The 20,207-nt window shown below is 38.3% G+C and overlaps 1 protein-coding gene across 22 annotated transcripts in view; it reads right to left on the reverse strand.

Moving 5' to 3' along the window:
* The window catches only part of KCNMA1 (potassium calcium-activated channel subfamily M alpha 1), a 571,036-nt gene that overhangs the window by 37,514 nt on the left and 513,315 nt on the right, over positions 1 to 20,207 (reverse strand). For 11 of the 22 annotated variants that reach the window (XM_060769087.2, XM_060769090.2, XM_060769088.2 and 8 more), the window contains 2 exons: positions 3,853 to 3,966; positions 2,733 to 2,816 (listed from right to left, as the gene is read on the reverse strand). In XM_060769087.2, coding sequence (XP_060625070.1) covers positions 2,733 to 2,816; positions 3,853 to 3,966 — 198 coding nt within the window. The remainder of the gene's footprint in view (positions 1 to 2,732; positions 2,817 to 3,852; positions 3,967 to 20,207) is intronic. The other 11 variants (XM_060769093.2, XM_060769091.2, XM_060769103.2 and 8 more) reach the window with 1 other exon arrangement.

A 20,207-nucleotide genomic window follows, 5' to 3' on the forward strand; every position in this document is an offset into this window, starting at 1 on the left:
AGGAGCCACAGGATGTTCACAAATTTGTCAGAGCATCTACACTGTAGAATTAATACAGTTCAACACCACTCTAACTGCCATGGCATAATGTTATGGAATCATGGGAGTTGTAACTTAACAAGTTCTTTAACCTTCTCTGCCAAAGATTACTGTTGCCTCAAAAAACTATAAATCACATGGTTCCACAGCATTGAGCCATGATAGTTAATTCTACAATGTGGATGCACCCATAGAAGCCTAAAAATGCATGGATTTAGTGGCCTCATCACACTTGAGCATTTACCCATTTTAATCCACTTTAAAAGCTGTGACTGCCTCCTGCAGAATTCTGAGGTTTGTAGTTTAGGGAGGGGCCTTTAAACTGTTCATCCAGAGAAGCCCTGGGCCTCCCTAAAGTACAAGCCCCAGAATTCTGCAGGAGGCAGTCACGGCATTTAAAGGGGATTAAATATATTAAAATGCTCAGGTGTGATGAGGCCCTTAATGAGTAGAAAAATGTAAACTAAAGTACACAATTACCTTTCTTTACATAACCATGGCCTTAAGTACAGTTTTTGTTTTTGTAACAAATCGCTATCAGGGTCTCCCACTGCAAGCACCTTCATCCTTGAAAGCTATCTATTCATTTCAAATCAGCTTTTTGTAACTGCAACTAGCCCTTACCAACTCACCTTCCTATGGTAGGATTCCAATCTAGATCACACTTCTTATACAGGGATATTTTTTGTTAAAATAATCATACTCATAATCATCATCATCTTTCACAAGATCAGAGTAATACAGAATGAGCCCTACATGTATACCCCCCCCCCCCACCAAAAAAAAAACACCAATCATTTTCTAAAGAAATAGCCCAAGGTAATTATGATTCAGAGGACATTTGTATAAATACAAGATGGGCATTGAATTCTTCCACTGGTGCCAGCTGTCCATCATGAACTAGAACATATATAAACAGAGCTAGTGGTGGCAGACTGAGATTTTGATCATAGGTAGCTTAGCTAGCTAAAGCTGGATTCTCCATTTCTGGAAAGAATCACACTATGTGTGTAGTTTCATGAGATACTTACAATGCTCTCTCAGAGACTTCTAGTGTTGTGCCATGCATTAGAGAATTTTAAGCATCTTATGACACTGTAAACCCCAGAACTCCATAGGATGGAACATAACAGCAAAAGCGTTATAACTCTATTACAGGCAGTCCCCAAGTTATGAACAAGATAGGTTCTATGGGTTTGTTCTTAAGTTGAATATGTATGTATAAGTCAGTAGAGATACATTTTTGAATGTAACTTCATCCAGTTTTTTAAAAAAGTTTTGGATAGCATGGGGCTTATCACCCCCTGTAATGTTTCTTTTGCTGCAGAAGATTTCACCTCACATTCTGTCCCTGTGACAACTGGATTTTGAAAATGTTGGCTTGTTGTGGAAACAAGGACTGGTGATAAAACTTCAGTGGAGACACCTTTTCCCCATGGTAGGGGTAGAGATCCTCTTACTTCCTATCACCCCTCTCCCCACCCAACACCCCCCATTCTTAACTCTAAATAGTTTGTAAGTCGGATTTTTGTAACTCAGGGACTGTCTGTATAAGCAATGTGGACCTGCCTCCTTTTCCTCTCTTGAACCTAATTCAAAACAGTGACAGTCCATGAATTCATTTTTTTCAAAAAGTCTTTCATTTCAACATTGCTTCCAATATTCTTCAGTTTAAGTATTTCAGTATATTTCCCCCCTTTTTTGCACACAGCTATTGTTTGAAAAAAGCATTCTACTTTAGACACATATCTCTGGGAAAGACAGGGTCTTTTCTCAAATGGTAAATTAAACCAAGCACAAATCTTCACTACCATTGTATATTCCACTTACAACTGGCAGTCTTGTAAGGCTAATAACTCACACACAAGTAATACCTGACTAAAGCTTTTCCACCTGTTACATGGTGACAATTTTGGAGTCACAGCAAAATCTCTTATGAGCATTGCTTGGGTATAAGCCTCAGCCTTAAATTGCAATAGGTTTATCTCCAAGGCCTATGTTTTCTTGGTGGGATTTGTTTGAAAGGTCTCTCAGCTCGATGGAGTGGGGGGTGAGGCTGGTTTCAGGGTTCAGAGATTCATCACAGAAAATGGGTCATCAAATCTCACTTTGCTGAAGAAGTCTACTTAGAAGTTTATTTGGTTTCAGGACTTCAAAACCGTTTGTACTGGAGCAAAAACCTGCCTCCACTCCCCCGAAAAAACCTAAGCAACCAGACAAGAAATAAACAAACAGCTTAAGGTTGAATACAATACTGGTGGGGTTTTTTTTGCTTTTGCTTTTTCTTCTAAAATATTTTTTATTTCTTCCTGAACTCCTCCGAGAGCTGTTAAGACATGTCAGTCAAATTGTCAGGTGGCTAGAATTTTAGAAAAGAAAAGAAAGCAAAGGAGGAAAAAAAGGTCTAGACCAAAGAAAAATGAATTGGTGTGAAGATGCTATGGAAACAGCCGGCAGGTCAGACGAGTGTGATCAAAGATTTACTGATGCTGCGTGTGGGGAAAAAAATCATTAAGAAATGCCAGAACAAGACAGTCAATTTCAACTGGAATCACAAATAAAACACATTCAAAGCAGTGCGATGAGGGCAGCCCCCTCTGATACAGCCAGATAAATAAAAGAGAAAGCTGATGATGGTGGGAGCAACAATAAAACAAAAGATAGTTGATGTGAAGGAAAAAGGCACTTCTTACCCAGTTCAGTTATCATTAGAATGTGAGTTCCACTGTTTTTTTCCTGACTGATTGAAACCAAAGGCAGAAGTTTGCCAGGCTTAGCTAATAAGTAAAATGTTTAGGAGGGGATGGGGGTGGGGGGAAGAAGGCACAGAAAGAGAATAAAGTAAGGGGATAAGACAGGTAAGGTCTGAAACTAAAAGGAAAGGAAGTAAAAGGACAAAAGAACTACAAATCAAGTTTGTTTTTACCATGAGAAGCAAAATGGCTTTCACACTTCACACCGCTTGACAACCATCACTATTTAATGCCAAGCAGAACTGGAAAGGAACATTCACTGCATTCTCCATGAAAGCACTCCCTTTATGCTATGATGTCACAAATTATTAGTTAATTTGCTAGCATAAGAGAGAAGGGGAGCAGGGAGATTAAAAAGTCAATCTCTGTTGCCCATTAAAATGCAGATAGTGAATCTATTGGTTGCATTTTCTATGTAACCAAAAAGCCACAGCCACTTCAACACAGCAGTCCTAAATGTGCACATAATGGTACTGTCCTGTCATTGAAATGCAGTGGCCAAATGCAAGGGATGAGAGAATGTCGCTCTCCTACATTAGACAGACTTTGAACCTACTCCTTAATGTTTTGTGGAAGTTTCGCTTTGTATCCAGCAGGGAGAAACCAATTCCGCACAGAAACTGTGCCCTTGGTTGCTCTTCTTCAGATATTTCACAAAACCCATGACTTCTGCTGTTCGTGACAGCTGTCTGATAGGTTGATCATCCATGCTCTAATATCAGCATAATATTCAGACGCACAACCTTTTGTGCAAATATAGTGTCATGTGTAACACATTCTAAATATGCTCACTCTTTTAATCTATGTTTGATTTTTTGTTTTGTTTTATGGGCCAAATTCTGATGAGTTGTGCATTCTTACCAAGCAAGGAAAGAAGAAAATTATATTAAAAAGCCAAACAGCAATCATCACCACCATCACAAAGGTAATGCCTATTTGCACCAGGAAAGTTAAATGATAAATACTATAAAATGGGATTATTTCTCTAGGCTGGTAAAATTAAAGAAAAATAAATTAAGAAATGATCATAAAGGGACCAATAGCCTTTCATTTTTCTTACCTAATTCTGTTATAATTGGGATATCAATTCCTGTTGTAATGGAAGGTTGACGTAGAAGGCCATGAACTGGGCTGTTGTCTGGTGATGACCTGTCCATTCCTGGTGGTGAAAATCCTGCAGAGATAATTGCACATGAAAATTTGGATGTTACACCAGGACTGCTAAGGTAGAAAACAAACAACAGCAATAATGAAACTGGATATGAGATGAAGATCATTTCTTACATAAAGAGGAAAAGAAACAAATTTCAAAAACCAGGATGGTTAAGGATCCCAATAGAAAGCAGTTCTTCACTTCAATGGTAGATATGGTTCGATCATAAACGTATGGATACATGCCTGCAACCCTGTCTCTCACTTCACCAGACTTCAGGATGTCTTTGAAGTAAGTATTGTATTTCTATGTGACCATCAGCAACTTTATCATTTTAAAGTTCATAATTAAAGTAAATACATGATGTGAAAACCATGTGGACTAAATTTTACACTTGAATGCTGGTCTTCTACACATGTCCTTCTTTTATTCAACTGCATAAAAACATACACACATATGTTCTTGCTGCTGCAGTTGCAGTTAAAACATTTATATCAGCTGTGTCCATTGCTAAAAACCTCTGATCTGGCTGCAGTGACACATCTCAGATCTCATTTGAAGTATTAGAATGTGCTGAATATAGGGATATCTTTGAAGAATGTTCAGAAACTTCAGCTGATCCAAACAGCTGCAACCAGACTACTGACTGCAGGCTAGTATCAAGAGCATGCAATTATCTTATTCCAATAAATTCACTAGCTACAAGTCTGTCTCCCGGAACAATTCAAAGTCCTGGTTATAGCCTAGAAATGCCAACACATTTGATCTCTGGGATATCTGAGCAGCCCTATTCTTTCACATTCTGTCCACATTTTGTTATTTCCAGAGATAATCTTTCTCCCTGCCCCACCAGCTTCACAGATACATCTGATTCGAAGATGAAAGGGGGCCTTCTTGGAGCCTGCTCTTAAATTATGGAACTCCTTTCTAAGACAGGCTACAATGCTACCCATGGTGTTCTTCTAAGAGCAGATGGGGATTTTGTCCATATCAACTGAAATTGCAAGAATCTATAAGAAGCAGAGCTTTTTAAAAATTCTCTTGACTAATATGATGAGGAATTTGAAAATTCCCTGAATCCACTTATGGCTACTTAGGCCCCTTCTACACTGCTTATCCCAGATTATATAGCACTGGAGACTCATATAATCCAGTTCAAAGCAGATAAACTGGGATCTGATCCTGTGATATAATGACAGTGTAGAAGGCACCGAAATGTTGCCTGGGTAATGAATGGAAGAGAAAAGATGTTACAATGGTGGCTACGGGCAAAAATAAAATAAAATAGATAGACCAGTGAGGAATGAATGGGTACCCTAGGACACTGTAAAATGGCATTAGCCATGTCAAGCAATTAAGATTATCTTAGTCATTTCTTCAAGGGTAAGCTTCTTAAGACCATAACATCTAATAGCCACTTAAACAGCATTTCCTCTAGACAGGTCTTTCAGAGCATTATGAATACCTGCAGCCATTTCTTCTTTTGGTTTCCAGTACTGCTGGGAATCATGGTCACCACCACACAGGATGTAAGGTCCCACATAGAGTAACTAATGCATACTGTTGACACTCTATTTATCTAGATTTGAGTCCTCCCAGGGGTGAGAAAGGCGGTATATAAATACTGTAAACAATATAAATAATCTATATTTATTCTTTCTTCCTTGAAAACTTGGTGCCAATAGTGGACCAGCACTGAGTTAAGGACCAACATTTTGAGGAGGTGTAGAATATCTGCCTTTGGAGAGGAACTATTTCTTTGAGCAATCTCACTCTCAATATGGAGCCCAATACTGAATAATTACCCAAGGGTTTTGTAAGGATCACAAGGACATACAGATTTGGCTCCTATGTTGTCCCTCCATTCATGAGAAGATACAGATTTCTGTTCTTTCTCTCTTTCTACAGTCCCACACTGAGGGGTTCCCCAACATAAAGGAACAAAATTTTCATTGTCACAGCAAGTTACAGATATAAGGAAGGGAAACTGTTTCATCAAATTCTGATCCATTAAGGAGGGTCAGCATCATCCAGGGTACTAAAATTGATACATTTCCAAAGGGGAAAAATATTATTATCGCTGTTGTTGTTGGTGATGATGCGGTTGATGACACTTCCATTATCTTGAAAAGGTGGCAGGACAAAGACAGCCAGTTCCTCATCCCAACCTCTAGAAATATCCTTTTTACTGCCTGTTTTCCAACGCAAAGCATAAATTTTAGATGCCATCTATTTTCTCCCATCAGAAAAAATATGAAGGCAACCTAAACTGTTTTATCACAACTTTCATTTGAAATTATGAAAAACTGCAAGTGACAGCTGTGTGAATTCAGTGAATGTGAAGTTTCTGAATTCCTTCAACTTGACAAGTAAACACCTTAAATCGGTAGTGCTATATATGCATAATACATGGCCTGTATTTTGACATCCATCATCAAATGCTGACTTGAGAAAATACTGATTTGTACGTCAAGGAATAGCACCCATAAAGCAGGAAAAATTCAGGTCACAGGGTATTAGGAAAACAGTATTTCATTACAGCACAAGAAACAGGCTAAGTCATGAGATGTAAGAGCTCTTTAGGGGATGTGAAAATAGTCTCTTCAACTACACAGAGCCTTCCTTTATTCAGAAAAGACAAACTTTACTCAAAGGCCCATTTTCATTTGCTTTCCCATATTTCTAGTCATCTAAGCTTAAAGACTTGCACCTATAAAACTGAAGAGGTGAAACTGCTATTTTCATTTTTTTCTGGGATTTGCAAAAGTAGCCCCACATTACTTATGAGGCACAGTGGGCCTCCACAGTTCTTATACCTAACCACAGAAAGTCTAATGCCTATAGTGAAACTTATGGCCCATTTACACTATGCAATTATAGTACTATTATTTCACTTTAGCTGCCAAGCAACCTCCTATGGAACATTTATAATTTTGAAATTGAGAGAGCTTATGATGCTTCGGATCCCAATACAAACCCCAGAAGGATTCCACAGGACAGAGAGATTACAATTCAAGTGGAATCTTGGTGCTATCATTGTTTAGTGTGAATGGGTACTTACAGAGTCAGAGTCAAATTCAAAATCCCCCTCACAGGGGAGCTTCTACAGATAGGCAACTGAACTTATAGAAAAGCGTCCTTCACGTCTACCTGCTCACCACGGGAATTATTGCTGTAACACCCTATGGGAGTTGGAATTCCCTCAATAGGGGTAGTACTAGCAGTAGCATATGAAATATGCTTTCCGAAAGACCTTGGTCTGGGTAAAATATATACAAGGTGTGGTTGTGAGTTGGTATTAATAAAGGAAATACACTTCCACCCTTTCTTTTCCTCCTTGACCAACTTCTGTATGTGTTCTCATTTCTTAACTTCAACACTGAGCAGTAGGTGAGGAAACTTAAGAAATGACTCAGTCATCTCAATTAATAGCCATTCGAATATTCATTATTGTTTCCAGTCAGAAAATGAATCACTGTTCCTTAGCCTGCAGATTTTAGCTGGTTATCATCTAGTCTTTTAATCAATATCTATATATTGATATCTGTGCATTGCCCAAAGCACTTCTCCAACATTCTGAAAGAAGTCTGTTGTAGAGCCACTTTATAATATGAGAAAGAAAAACTGCGAAACTGACACAGTGGGCACCCCGTCTCATTCCAACTGTCATCCCTTGCATTATTCCACAGAGCAGGGACCCATGGAATAAAGGATGAAATTGAGACAGAGACAGACTGGGTACAAACAAGATTATGGAAGGGCCCCTGGTACAAAACTATTAATAACAATGAACATAGGTAAGGGTAAAGGTTTTCCCTTGATATTAAGTCCAGGAATGTCCGACTCTGGGGGTTGGTGCTCATCTCCATTTCTAAGCTGAAGAGCCAGCATTGTCCATAAACACCTCCAAGGTCATGTGGCCAACATGACTACATGGAGTGCCGTTACCTTCCCGCTGGGGTGATACCTATTGATCTTCTCACACTTGCATGTTTTCGAACTGTTAGGTTGGCAGAAGCTAGGGCTAACAGTGGAAGCTCATGCTGCTCCGCGGATTTGAACCTGTGACCTTTCAATCAGCTAGTTCAGCAGCTCAGCGGTTTAACCACTGTGCCACTGGGGACTCCAACAATGAACACACTCATTATTATATTTTTTTACTCTCAGTACAGGAAGCTGACTATACAAAGCATCTTTCTCTCTTCTTTTTCCCTCTCTCTCAATACAATTAATTTAACTTCATTTATTTAACTTCATCCCACTCCCAGTAATCAATCTATTAATACTGTACTATGGTTAATTAATATTAATAAAAGGCAATTATGTCTTCAATACACAATTCTGTTACATTGAAAACATGTAAACTCTTAACAGGGAAGTTGCTTCAAGAGACCTTGGCTCTCCTTTTGCTCATCTTTCATTAGCTTGTGGCACACTACTTTCAAGAAGGGTTCAGTCCTACTTCACACACCTATCATTAAATGAGCAGAAGAGCAAAGTTTTGCAAGCTGATTTTTTTGCATGCATACAGTGAGTCACTTAACCTGTCCCCAAGGGGCAATGGAGTCTGGACCAGAGTGCTCCTTAACTCTGCAACCCTGTATACAGACAATTATGTTTCAGAGGAGAAACTGAAGTGAGTCATGCACTTAGCCAGCGTGGAAATTACTGGGTTCCAAACTGAATTTATCCAGAAAGTTAAGAGGTACATTTTAACTCCTGGTGTTCTTTTTAAAAATGCTACTCTCATATAAATACTTGAAGTGTTGACATTTTAAAAACCCTGGTAACTCAATACCAATAGTCTGAAAAAAGGCTGAAAGATAAAGGAATTTTAGAAATTCAAATGGATAGAGTATTTTTCAAAAAAGGAACAAGTGAACCCTCAATTGGCTGAGATTCTGTTCAGTGTTCGCAGCTCCAATGCTATCATTCAATGATATACCTCAAGCTCTAGTGAAATACAGTTTGATGGCACCAAGATGCAACCCCATAGTCAATTGTTGGTGGAGTTGGATCCCTGGAACCATGTGGTTGTTTTTTAGCCACTGGGAAAAATGGGATAAGTATTATCTCAAATATCTACAATACGGGGAGGCAAAACTGCTACTTTAAAGTGAGCTGCATTCTGACTGGCAAGAATAGAGAACTGTTTGACGGAGTGAAGGACTAAGTATGTGTCCTTATCCTTTGAGAAAGGAAATACAGTTATTCCTCCTTGTAACGGTATAAGCTCCTAGAGCTATTTTAATCAATGACTATTTAATTAAATAATTTTGGAGGGTCATATATTGGTAAGTATTATACAATTGATTCACCCCATTTCCTTTTAATTGTTTATAATCTAACAATCTCTCTGTGTGTCTTTTTGGTATATAAAAATGATTGGCTATTGTACGATAAACAGAACTAAATCCCCTCCCCACCCTCCGCACACATATACATACAGTATGTTTTATCCTCTGGGGATGAACAAGATAGGTACCATATGGTACCTGCTTGTTTCTCTCTGGAACAAATAGCAGCTCCTCAAGATATTCTTGTTGGGAAAATGCTGCAGGTAGAGGCGATAAATTCCCTATCTCCCCAAAGGACCACAAAACTACAGTTCTGACAGGAAAGGGAGAAATAGTTGCTGCTATTAATTTTCTGGTAGAATCAACCATTTTCTCATATTCAACTCATAGTAACAGTCAGAAAGACTGGTAGTAAGATTCTGACCCCCTTGCCAATTCTATTTGTACAATTCATTTGTACTGAATGTACATGTTTCTTCTAAACAAAATATACACGGCACAGGAAGCAAGATCGTAATGTAACTACATGTATTTTCTGCACAAAAGGATTCCCATAAAGGCTTTCAGAAAGTGTAAATACTTCTTGAGAGATAGACAAAAAATATAAGGTAAGAAATGCAAGAAATATAAGGTGCATCTATACTGCCAAATTGACATAATTTGACTGCCATGGCTAAAATAGAGAACTCTCATGAATCCACAGCATTGAGCAATTGTGTCAAACTGCATTACTTCTACAGTGTAGACCAGGCATGGGCAAACTTCAGCCTTCCAAATGTTTTGGACTCCAACTCCCACAATTCCTAAAAGGCTGCTAGGAATTGTGGGAGTTAGAGTCCAAAACACCTGGAGGGCTGAAGTTTCCCATGCCTAATGTAGATGCACCCATAGATTCAATTTGATTGGATTCAGGGTGGGCTCAAACCTTCCATTATGCTTTAAAAAATAGTCAGTGAGGCTCTCACAGCTCTCTTGACAACACCACTAATTACATCTTCATTAGTATCAGTAGTAAGTTTGAGGAGAAACAAACAAGCCTCTGGAGTAGCCATTTACACTTTGCTTTAAAAGAGAAGTTAATCCTCAATAGAGAAAAAATCAAGCTAAACTAGTGAACACCTTCTTGCAATGATCTCTATGATCTTACTCTCAAAATGGTTGTGGAGCTAGTAATTCCTAAACATGGGATCCCAGATATTGTTGAGCTTTAGTTCCCAAAAGGCCCAACCAACATGACTAGATGGTGTCTTCAGATGGTTTTAAGGCAAATTTTAATGTGAATATAAGTGATTTTAATGTTTGTATATATTGATGGTTTTATGACCTGGCATCGAATGTTTGCCGTATATATGTTGTGCTCCACCCTGAGTCCCCTGTGGGGTGAGAAGGGCGGAATATAAATGTTTTAAATAAATAAATTTCAGGGACAGTGAAAGCTGTAATTCAACAATATCTGAGGGACCTTTTTGGATTTCAATTTCAGCCTTAATTTCTTGTTAATTTCACATTTCATTTGATTCAAGGAGACTTGGGGATTTGGAGAAAATCTTCATTTATAAAGGCCAATTTTAGATTTAGACACCCTGTCCATGTCTACTGTAGCCTTATTTAATTTGAATAGTTTATATTGTGCCCTCTTTTAGTCATGGAGCTCACTGCGTTCTCAGGTGGTCTCCCATCGAGGCACTGACAAAACCCAAACCTGTTTATCTTCAAGTAGGTTGATGCATGATGTGCCCTCAGTCCATGCCCTGAGATTAGTCTCAGTGTCAGGAAAATGTGCCCCGTGCTGACCTTCTCAAATAAATTAAACTGTGTCAAGAGGTTTGCAGAGACAGCCTGTCAATAAGCTACAAAGTGGAAATTTCACTGTTAAAGAGAATTCTTTAAACACAAGTTAAAACAGCATTCTAGATGTGCATTGTTTCCTTTTAAAGGAAGGGAAGAAGACGGAGAAAAGCAAAGTAACAATAAAAATCTCAACACAAACAAAGAAGAAAAATATTTTGTTAAGTAAATGTGGGAATGCTCTTGAACACATGATTGGCAACTGCTGAAACATAAATTATAAAAACTTCCATTGCTGCTTATGGAGGAATTATGCAGATTAGAATTTGATTAGGCTTATTTCATGAGACTCAATTTGGACTTTTAATCTATTAAACTCCAATAAATGAGGCATCTGAATAGCTCCCTAGAGCAGGAGCTGTAATAACCACAGCAGTCTTTCTCCCCCTCACCCTTTTCGCAATATGTATTCCAACAATTTCTTTTGCAAATGAAGTTAACGGAAATTCTGAGGCTCCATGTACAATTACTTCTTAACTTGGATGAAAATGTCAGATGTACATGGCAAGGCAAATCAAACTTTAAAACGTTTAAATGGCATTTTTTACAGACTTTAACATTTATCATCTTTGCCTGCGCTGCTGTTTCTCTCACTTCATTCTGATCAGTTTTAGCTTTTCATTCAACAGGGAAACGGGGCATGTAAGTGGATAGAATGGCAACTAAGGACCCATCTACATGTGCCAAATGAGGCAGAGTAGGAGTGAATGGACTCCATGGTGTCCACATGACTGACACACAGGACCCAACTGCCTAATGACCACCTAATGTAACCTTTTTCAGTCTTTTAAAAATGTTGCAGGATACTCTGGACCACTCCTTGAGGTTGCAGAGTTTACCTGCATTTTGTGGCATTATAAAAATTTGGGCCGGTTCATATTTGGAACTGGCTGTGGCTGTTTACATGGCCAACCCACCTTCATTGGGCCTGTGCCCATCCTACAAACAACTTGTCAATTGTCCTTCTGCCAGTTTTCTTTGAAAAGGGAATTACCACTTGTTTTACCACTGCCACTGGTGGCCCAAATAATGAGCAGGAGGGTACCACATAACACGTGTTGCCCATTTCTGCTTTATAGAACCAGAGACATGAACTACACAGGCAGTTTTATACTTTTGTAAGAAATATGGATTAACACCTATTTAGTGATTCTGATCCAGCTTTTTTCTTTACTTTGTCAGAGCAGTTACATGAAATAATTCAAGCATATTTATTATCTAAATATTATTCAGTACAAAATAAAGCTAAGAAGAGCAAGCAGCTTTATAGTTGCTCAAAAGATATTGATGATGATGAAGAAGAAAGATACTATTCAGCTATCTCACAATACGAATAAGAAGTTTTAAATTATCAGAATATGATAGTTTGCTTTTGATAGCACGGAGATGAGGAGAGCTTGGCACTATCATGAGGAAAATAATCCCGAGTCTCTTTAAAAGAAAAAAAAAAGTGGTATATACTATCATATGCCATTCTATAGAAGAAGAGGAGGAGGAGGGAGAAAATGAAGACAAAAAAGAAGAAGAAGATGAACAACAACAACAACAACAATAACAACAACAGTTGTGACAAAGACTCTAGACAGTTTAAAACGTTAGAGGTGAAACATTTGTTGTTCAGCATAGCAATTATTCTTTTGGTCAGAATCACACCCTGATATCTTGAACTTCTCAAGAACTAAGGAACTAAACTTTATAAAAACAAAAATGATACTTCCTCATAGCTGGAATTAATAGAGCAAATAAAATCTGTGCAGATATGCAAGGCAATTTTTAGGTCTTTTTCAATATGTGGAAAACACTTCAGAAACATTATGCTATATTGTTCCTCACTAAAATACCAATTATAATTATTAAAATGATATATTATAGGGAGCATAGATTTATGTACCCTGATAATAGGTCCATTTTGATGAATAATAATAACTTTTATTGAACAAGCATTTAATATTATATACGATGGCTAATCATTAGTCACTATGTTCAGGAATTACATTGTTTTGCCAGTGCTGGACAAATGAAGCCTCTCTTTCTCATGTACACATGAACACTATTGGCATGTTTTTAATGGTCCTCTTTCATTTATGCTACTACAAAGAGAAAGGCTAGCAGTGTATCAGTTAGAAAGGCTTCCTTTTTGCACATTCAATTAAATGAGTAGAGGCACAATTCCCAGGGTCAAGGTGCCATTTCGAGCTTCACAGGAAGAGGCAATGCTACTTTAATTGCAAGTACAGATAGAAGAACTGACCCATAGGAAGTTTCATAGTTCTAGTGTTAGAAAAATTCCTTAGATGATAAGTTCCTCACAGATAGTGAGACTAGGAAAAAGTCACTATGCAAACAAAGGCCAAAAACCTCCGTATTTTCAGTTAATAACTTGGACGAGTGTACTAGTGGTAAAGGTTAAGTCGAGTCCAACTCTGGGGGGTGGTGCTCATCTCCATTTCTAAACCCAAAAGACGAGGTCATCCATAGACGCCTCCTAGGTCATGTAGCCGGCATGACTGCAAGGAGTGTGGTTACCTTTCTGCCTAAGTGGTACCTATTGATCTACTCACATCTGCATGTTTTTGGGGTCATCATGCAGGTTCAAACTGCTGACCTTCTGGTCAGCAAGTTCTGCAGCTTAGCAGTTTAACCCACTGCGCCACCTGGAGGAGTCTAATACTTTCTATAAAATTAGTTGAAGAAGCTAGAATATAATTAGAGAAGTAATTTAATTAATAGAATCTGATTGAAGGAGGATACAAAAACAATCAGGTTTACCTTGAAAAAAAATATTAAAATTGGAGGAATATATAAAAAACAGGTGTTTTTGTGGTACGGACAAAAGAGAAACATGTGTTCATTAACTTCATAAAATCACAGAACTGGAAGAGACCGTAAGAGCCATGTAGTCCACCCTCTGGCATGCAGAAATGTATAATCAAAGTACTTTGGATCAATGGCATTCAAGCCTCTGTTGCAAGCCTCCAGAGGAGGAGACTCAACACTCTGAAACACATATTCCACTGCCAAACAGCTCTTACTATCAGGAAGTTCTTCCTAATGTTTAGGTAGAATCTCTTTTCCTGTAGTTTGAATGTATTGATCCACACCCTAGGGCTTGTCTGCACCAGCCCTAGGATGTGGCCCAGAAATGAAATCTGGATGTCCAGATGATATACAAGGACTTCTGGCCCTTAATACATGGTACACCAAGCTGCATCAATGAAACTCTACATTACGGATAAGAGGTCCTTGGACATTATATAGACACCCAGAAGCAATTGCAGGTCATTGAGACATTGTAAACAAGCCCAGAACAATTTTCACCTAAAGATCACTTCCATCTCACTGACCAAATCATCACTGTGAAATTATCTGCAAGACAAATGAGAGATTTCTTGGATCTTATATTCTTGGCTGAATTCCATTTATTCTATGTTTTGTACTGTTGCACTTTTATATTAAGCTTATTTATTTTGTATGCAAATAGCCTATGATCCCAGCATTAATAAATGACTACTACTACTACTACTACTACTACTACTATTACTATGTTTTTGGCAGAGTTTAACTTCCAACAAATATCGGGATAAATGAAATCACCGACAACAACTACATGTCTCCTTTCTGAATATTTGGTCATCTATTCCTGGAAGATATGAACCAACGAGAGAATCCACAAACTTTCTATTCTCAGTAGAGAAATGTCTTTTATGTGTCAAAAACTAGTCAATGTAGTTTTAACAAGTTCTGAGAAATTGTTTTGCTATTAAACTCAAGAGCCAGATCCATGCCTATGTCAAAACAATTAAAACCAAATAACAGAATCTATTTGTCATCTGGTTTGGGCACTAATGGCAAACAATATGAATATATATTGTACAACCACATTGTCCTTAAAATAGCAAGAGAATTACAGTGAAGTTCTTTGTTCCTTTTCACTGTATTCTGGGAGCATATTGGAGTTTACAGGGCCAAGCTCTATCCTTGAAAAAATACTGTAAAATTATTTTGAAATTCATGAACTTTTCTGTTATAGTTGCCTGAGTGTACATAAACAACAATTGATTAAACAAACAATATGGGACCAAACAAGGAAACATTCTGGAAGGATGCTCAAGAGAATGCTTGCTCTCCGCTATAACTTTTAAACCTTTCTCATAATAATCTTGTAATATATTATCGACATGTCCCATTTTGTCAAAACTATCTTCATAATCAAGATACTATCACAGCCGCTCTGGGCATTGGAACTATTTTTAATTTTAATTTAAAGAGCAATTAAAGAAAGACAATGGATACACAAGATAATAAAATAAGTGATTAGCAGCATGCAAACGACACAGGCTTAATGATAATACCCAGTTCTATTCTCTAAAGGGCCTGTCGAGAGAACCCCTTCCTACTCAGGGGTTGTTCAGCTAATGTGCCTCAACCTACAATTACAACATTACTGACACCATTAACCACTGAAACAGCATCACTTCACAAAACCCTTGTTGTCTCATTAAAATGTAAAGGGTCAGGTAATTTACCAGCTTTGTATGCCTAGTTTTGTTGTTGATAATTAGCAAGCATTACCCAGAATAGGCTCCCATTGGGAACCAATGAAACAGTGTGAAATATTAAAGAGGAAAGTCTTTACATTTTATTGAAAACTGAGGATAATGTTGGATACAATCCTATACATATTTGCCTCAAAGTAAGTCCCAGGGAACTTGGTGCCTCTTTTTTTCAAGCAGACATGAACAAGATTGATACTATGAAAAGGTTCAGTGATAAAGAATGCCATAGAGAATTGAAAATGAATTGCAATTTTGGCTGTTGATAAACTGAGTTTCACTGATGGGTCGCTACCCAAATGCAGGCAGATTCTACATTAACCATGGACCCACTGGAGCTATCTGGAATCCAGCAAGTATATAAAGCCACAATCCAATATGCTTTGAAATAAATTCCATTGGTTTCAACAGAATTATATACAAATAAAAGAATTAGCTAACGTAAGATTAAGGGTTTCAATGCATTAGTGTGATTTATTTGCATTTGTTAAAACAAGGAGATTGACAGACTACTTCTCAAAAAGCCTGCCCTTTTTAATATAAGTTCCCTACCAAAGCAGCTCCAATAACATTTACCATCAGTTAATATGTTGTCTGCGAACCGAGTGGTGTCCTGTTCTTTAAATGGATCTTTTGGAACATAAACCACATTCCAATAAAAAGTGAAGAGAAAATTATGAATTCATTAAACCACTTTGGTATCTTTGGTACTACATATAATATTTATATTCCAAAACCTGTAAAATATGCTTTAATATCTTTAGGCAACTATAAGGGCTTAAATATTTATAAAACGGCTAAAGATAAAGCATGGCCCTCTTATTCCGACATACAGATGATGTAAGGCATGCAATCAAAGACAATAACACTTTCAACTCATTTGTCATCTTAAAGGAGGCTTTCGACTCCAGTTCCCTTGTGTGCTATCTGCATGAGAGTTGTTGCCTGCACAGGGCATTCCAGAGGAGTTTGCTCCTTAAAAACTACCAAGAGTGCTATACTTCACATAAAACAGGGTTATCAGAAAACAGTGACAAAATTATAAATTTTCAGGCAAAACAGCTCCGAGAGGGGCTTCAAAATACGGCTGTATTTATCTCTGGGACATCTGGGAAACAGGAAGCATTTTGATTTAATATTTCATAACACAGAGGCAATTGCTTCCTTGCCTGGTGTATAATTAATGCTCATAAAGAGAGGTTGTATGTGTGTGTGTTTAAATTTTATATCTCAGTATCAGGATCTCTCTCTCTCTCTCTCTCTCTCTCTATATATATATATATATAAACAGACTCATATATTAAAATATTTTGTTTCTCTTTTAAAGTGGTAAACCAACCAACCAATAATAATAATACAAAGGAGGCATAACGCATAACCATTAAATATGTTTGCAGTTAATGTATAATGCCATATTATCAGCAGTACATTATTTACATCATATGATAATTTTTAGCTTTTTGATTTGTTTCTATGCCCTGGGCTGGCTGGCCTCTAATTAGCAGAGAGGCTGTGATCACCAATGAGAAAGATGAGTCTAGCTGTACTCCAAAAACAGTATATTTGTTCAAGCTCATCTACTTTGTTTTGGTTCCCTTCCCATGGATCCAAATGGCCCAATAGTTGTTAAAAAATTGGGATCCAGAAGCAAAAATGCTTGCCCCTCCCCTTAGACATTCATCAGCATGTCTAATGGGGGGGGGGGGTCTTAAAATTTTTAAAACTATGTCACTCTTCCAACAACACCTTACGTCTCACTGCTAGCTGAATGTTGTGACAGCAGGGACACAAACAAGGTTGTGCATTCAAACATTCTTATTGCTTTGAAAGGGGAACCCAAAGCAACTTCCCTTTTCTTCTCCTGGTATGTCTCTACAGACATGATAAACAAGGTTCAGAATAGCTCTACAGCCAATCACAATACATTAAAGCTAGTATACTATTACAGAAGACACATCTCAGATAATAAGGAATACATCATGAAGCTTTTTCACACCCTCCTTTCATCTAGAGAATTTGGAGCACACACATCATAGGAATGCTATGACTTTGTGATGGGAATCCTGAGAAAAGTGGACTTTTCATTCCCAATTCATATGAACAGCTAGGTCTAATAACTAAAAATAATGGCCATATTCACATGACGTATCCTCACACAATTCTTGCACTTATTACTACAGAATTCAAGATACCAGTCTACAACAGGTGCCTTAATTCCACTCCAGGACCTGAAGATGTGAAGGCCTTGGTAAGGATAGGGGAAATTATATCACAAAGTACAACTGCTGCATATGTTTCTCAAGTTCCATATATGAAATATGAATTGGCATTTGCTAAACAGTGTTCTCTTCTCAAGAGATAGTAACTCTGATTCCAAAGCTTGGAAAAGCCAGGGATATCTAAAATACAAGATGTAAAGGGAAAATTAGATTTTGATCAGGAAATCAGTGGAGTCACCATGCACTTTGTAAGACCATGATGGGAAGCATAGCCCTCTTTGTAAACATCAGGTCCTTGTACAAAATCCCAGAGTTGATGAACCATACAGCTTGGCAGCATAGGGCAAAGAGAAGAGATGGGTAATAAGGTCTATCGGGACAAGAACCAGGAAGCACTGGGAATCAGCCACATGGACATGGGAGGGCTGATTGGGATGAAAGGACTAGGCAAATTAAAAGACTTCCTAAGGCAAGAAAAAGCCAAACAACTGCCTGAATGGACAACTGATCTATAAAGTACTTCTTTGATCAGCTATGGTAAAGGGCATATGAAATGGCAAAAGTCCTAAGCCACCCTTTAATCCAAGCTGCTTCAGGCTACCTGCTTCCATTCTCTTAGAAGAGATGAGAAGGAGGAATATTCTGTTAACCTTCCAACCATCATAAAGCTTTGATGAGACATTTGAGGTGCTCACCTCCCCTGAGTTTCTGTAGCTGCAAGAATTGGAAGGAGTGGATGACTGGGAGATTATACATCTCTCTGTAGGGGACTCAAGCAAACCTTTATGATGATGCCAAGATAGGAAGGGTGCAAAGTGGTGCACCTGTGAAAAGACTGTCTAGCTTTGCCAAAGGCATCTTGATCCCTTGAGGAAACTGAACAGTTTCTCATTCCTCCTCTTCCTTCCTTTCATGGCAAGAAGGGCACAGACAGAGGAAAGTGTGTATGTATGTATAAGCAGACCTTTCTGGAAGGGGGAATATTTCTCCCTCTCGCTTCTAATCCCCAAGCTCCACCATTGAACTATGGAATCACATGTGATAATGGAAGGTAACATGGTGTCTTTGAGTCTGTTGCTTGTGTTTTCTGAGCCAGTAATTCCCAACATTTGGTTCTTCAGGTGTTTTGGACTTCAGCTTCCACAATTTCTAACAACATGTAAGCTGGCTGGGATTTCTGAGAGTTGAAATCCAAAACAATGGGAGGAACGACTGGCTTAAGCAACTGGTGAAGTAGTTGTTATGAAATTGTTCTGCCATCACCATGCCTTTCTGTACACGTCTATCGTCAGTAAACAAATCCAGAATGAAAAGGTTAAATGGTGATGCCATAAAAACTGTGGGAGTGACTGTGAATGTTGCTCTGTTACCTGCTGTCAACGTTTTTTAAGCAGAAAAACAGTAGTAGGAAAGGGATTGAGCAGATATGCAGGATCTCATCATCTCATAGCTACTCTGTTGTAATCTTTTGTTAATTGTTGTTATAAGCCTTCAGGTTATTTCTGATTGATGGCAATCCTTTGTTGGTTTATAGACTTTTTGTGACCTCATGGACCAGCCCCAGCTCCTTCAGAGTCAAGCCAGTCACTTCAAGGATACCATCCATCCATCTTGCCCTTGGTTGGCCCCTCTCCCTTTTTCCTTCCATTTTCCCAAGCATCATTGTCTTCTCTAAGCTGTCCTGTCTTATGTGGCCAAAGTACTTCATCTTTCCCTCTACTATCCTTCCCTCCAATGAGCAGTTGGACTTTATTTCCTGAAGTATGGACTGGTTGGATCTTCTTGCGGTCCAAGGCACTCTCAGAATTTTCCTCTAACACTGCAGTTCAAAAGCATCTATCTTCCTTCACTCAGTCTTCTTTATGGCCCAGCTCTCACATCTGTAGGTTACTACAGGGAATACCATTGCTTTAACTATGTGGATCTTCGTTGCCAGCGTGATGTCTATATTCTTCACTATTTTATCAAGATTGGTCATTGCTCTCCTACCAAGAAGTAAACACCTTCTGATTTCCTGGCTGCAGTCTGCATCTGCACTAATCTTTGCATCTAGAAATACAAAGTCTGTCACTGCCTCCATGTTTTCTCTCGCTACTTGCCAGTTCTCAATCAGTCCAGTTGCCAGAACAGCTCAGGTGTGGGTGGTCCATGAGGTCACAAAGAGTCGGAAGCAACTGAATGAATAAACAACAAAAATTTGTTCAGAGGGGGGTTGCCTTTGCTTTCCTTTGAGGGTGAGAGATTGTAGCTTCCCCAAGATCATCCAGTGGGTTTTTGTAGCTGAGCAGGATTTCAAACCCCATTCTACAAAGCTGTAGTCCAACATTTAAAGCCCTACATAGAAG

The sequence above is a fragment of the Anolis sagrei genome, chromosome 3 (assembly GCF_037176765.1).
Source record: "Anolis sagrei isolate rAnoSag1 chromosome 3, rAnoSag1.mat, whole genome shotgun sequence".
NCBI classification, from domain to species: Eukaryota; Metazoa; Chordata; class Lepidosauria; order Squamata; family Dactyloidae; genus Anolis; species Anolis sagrei.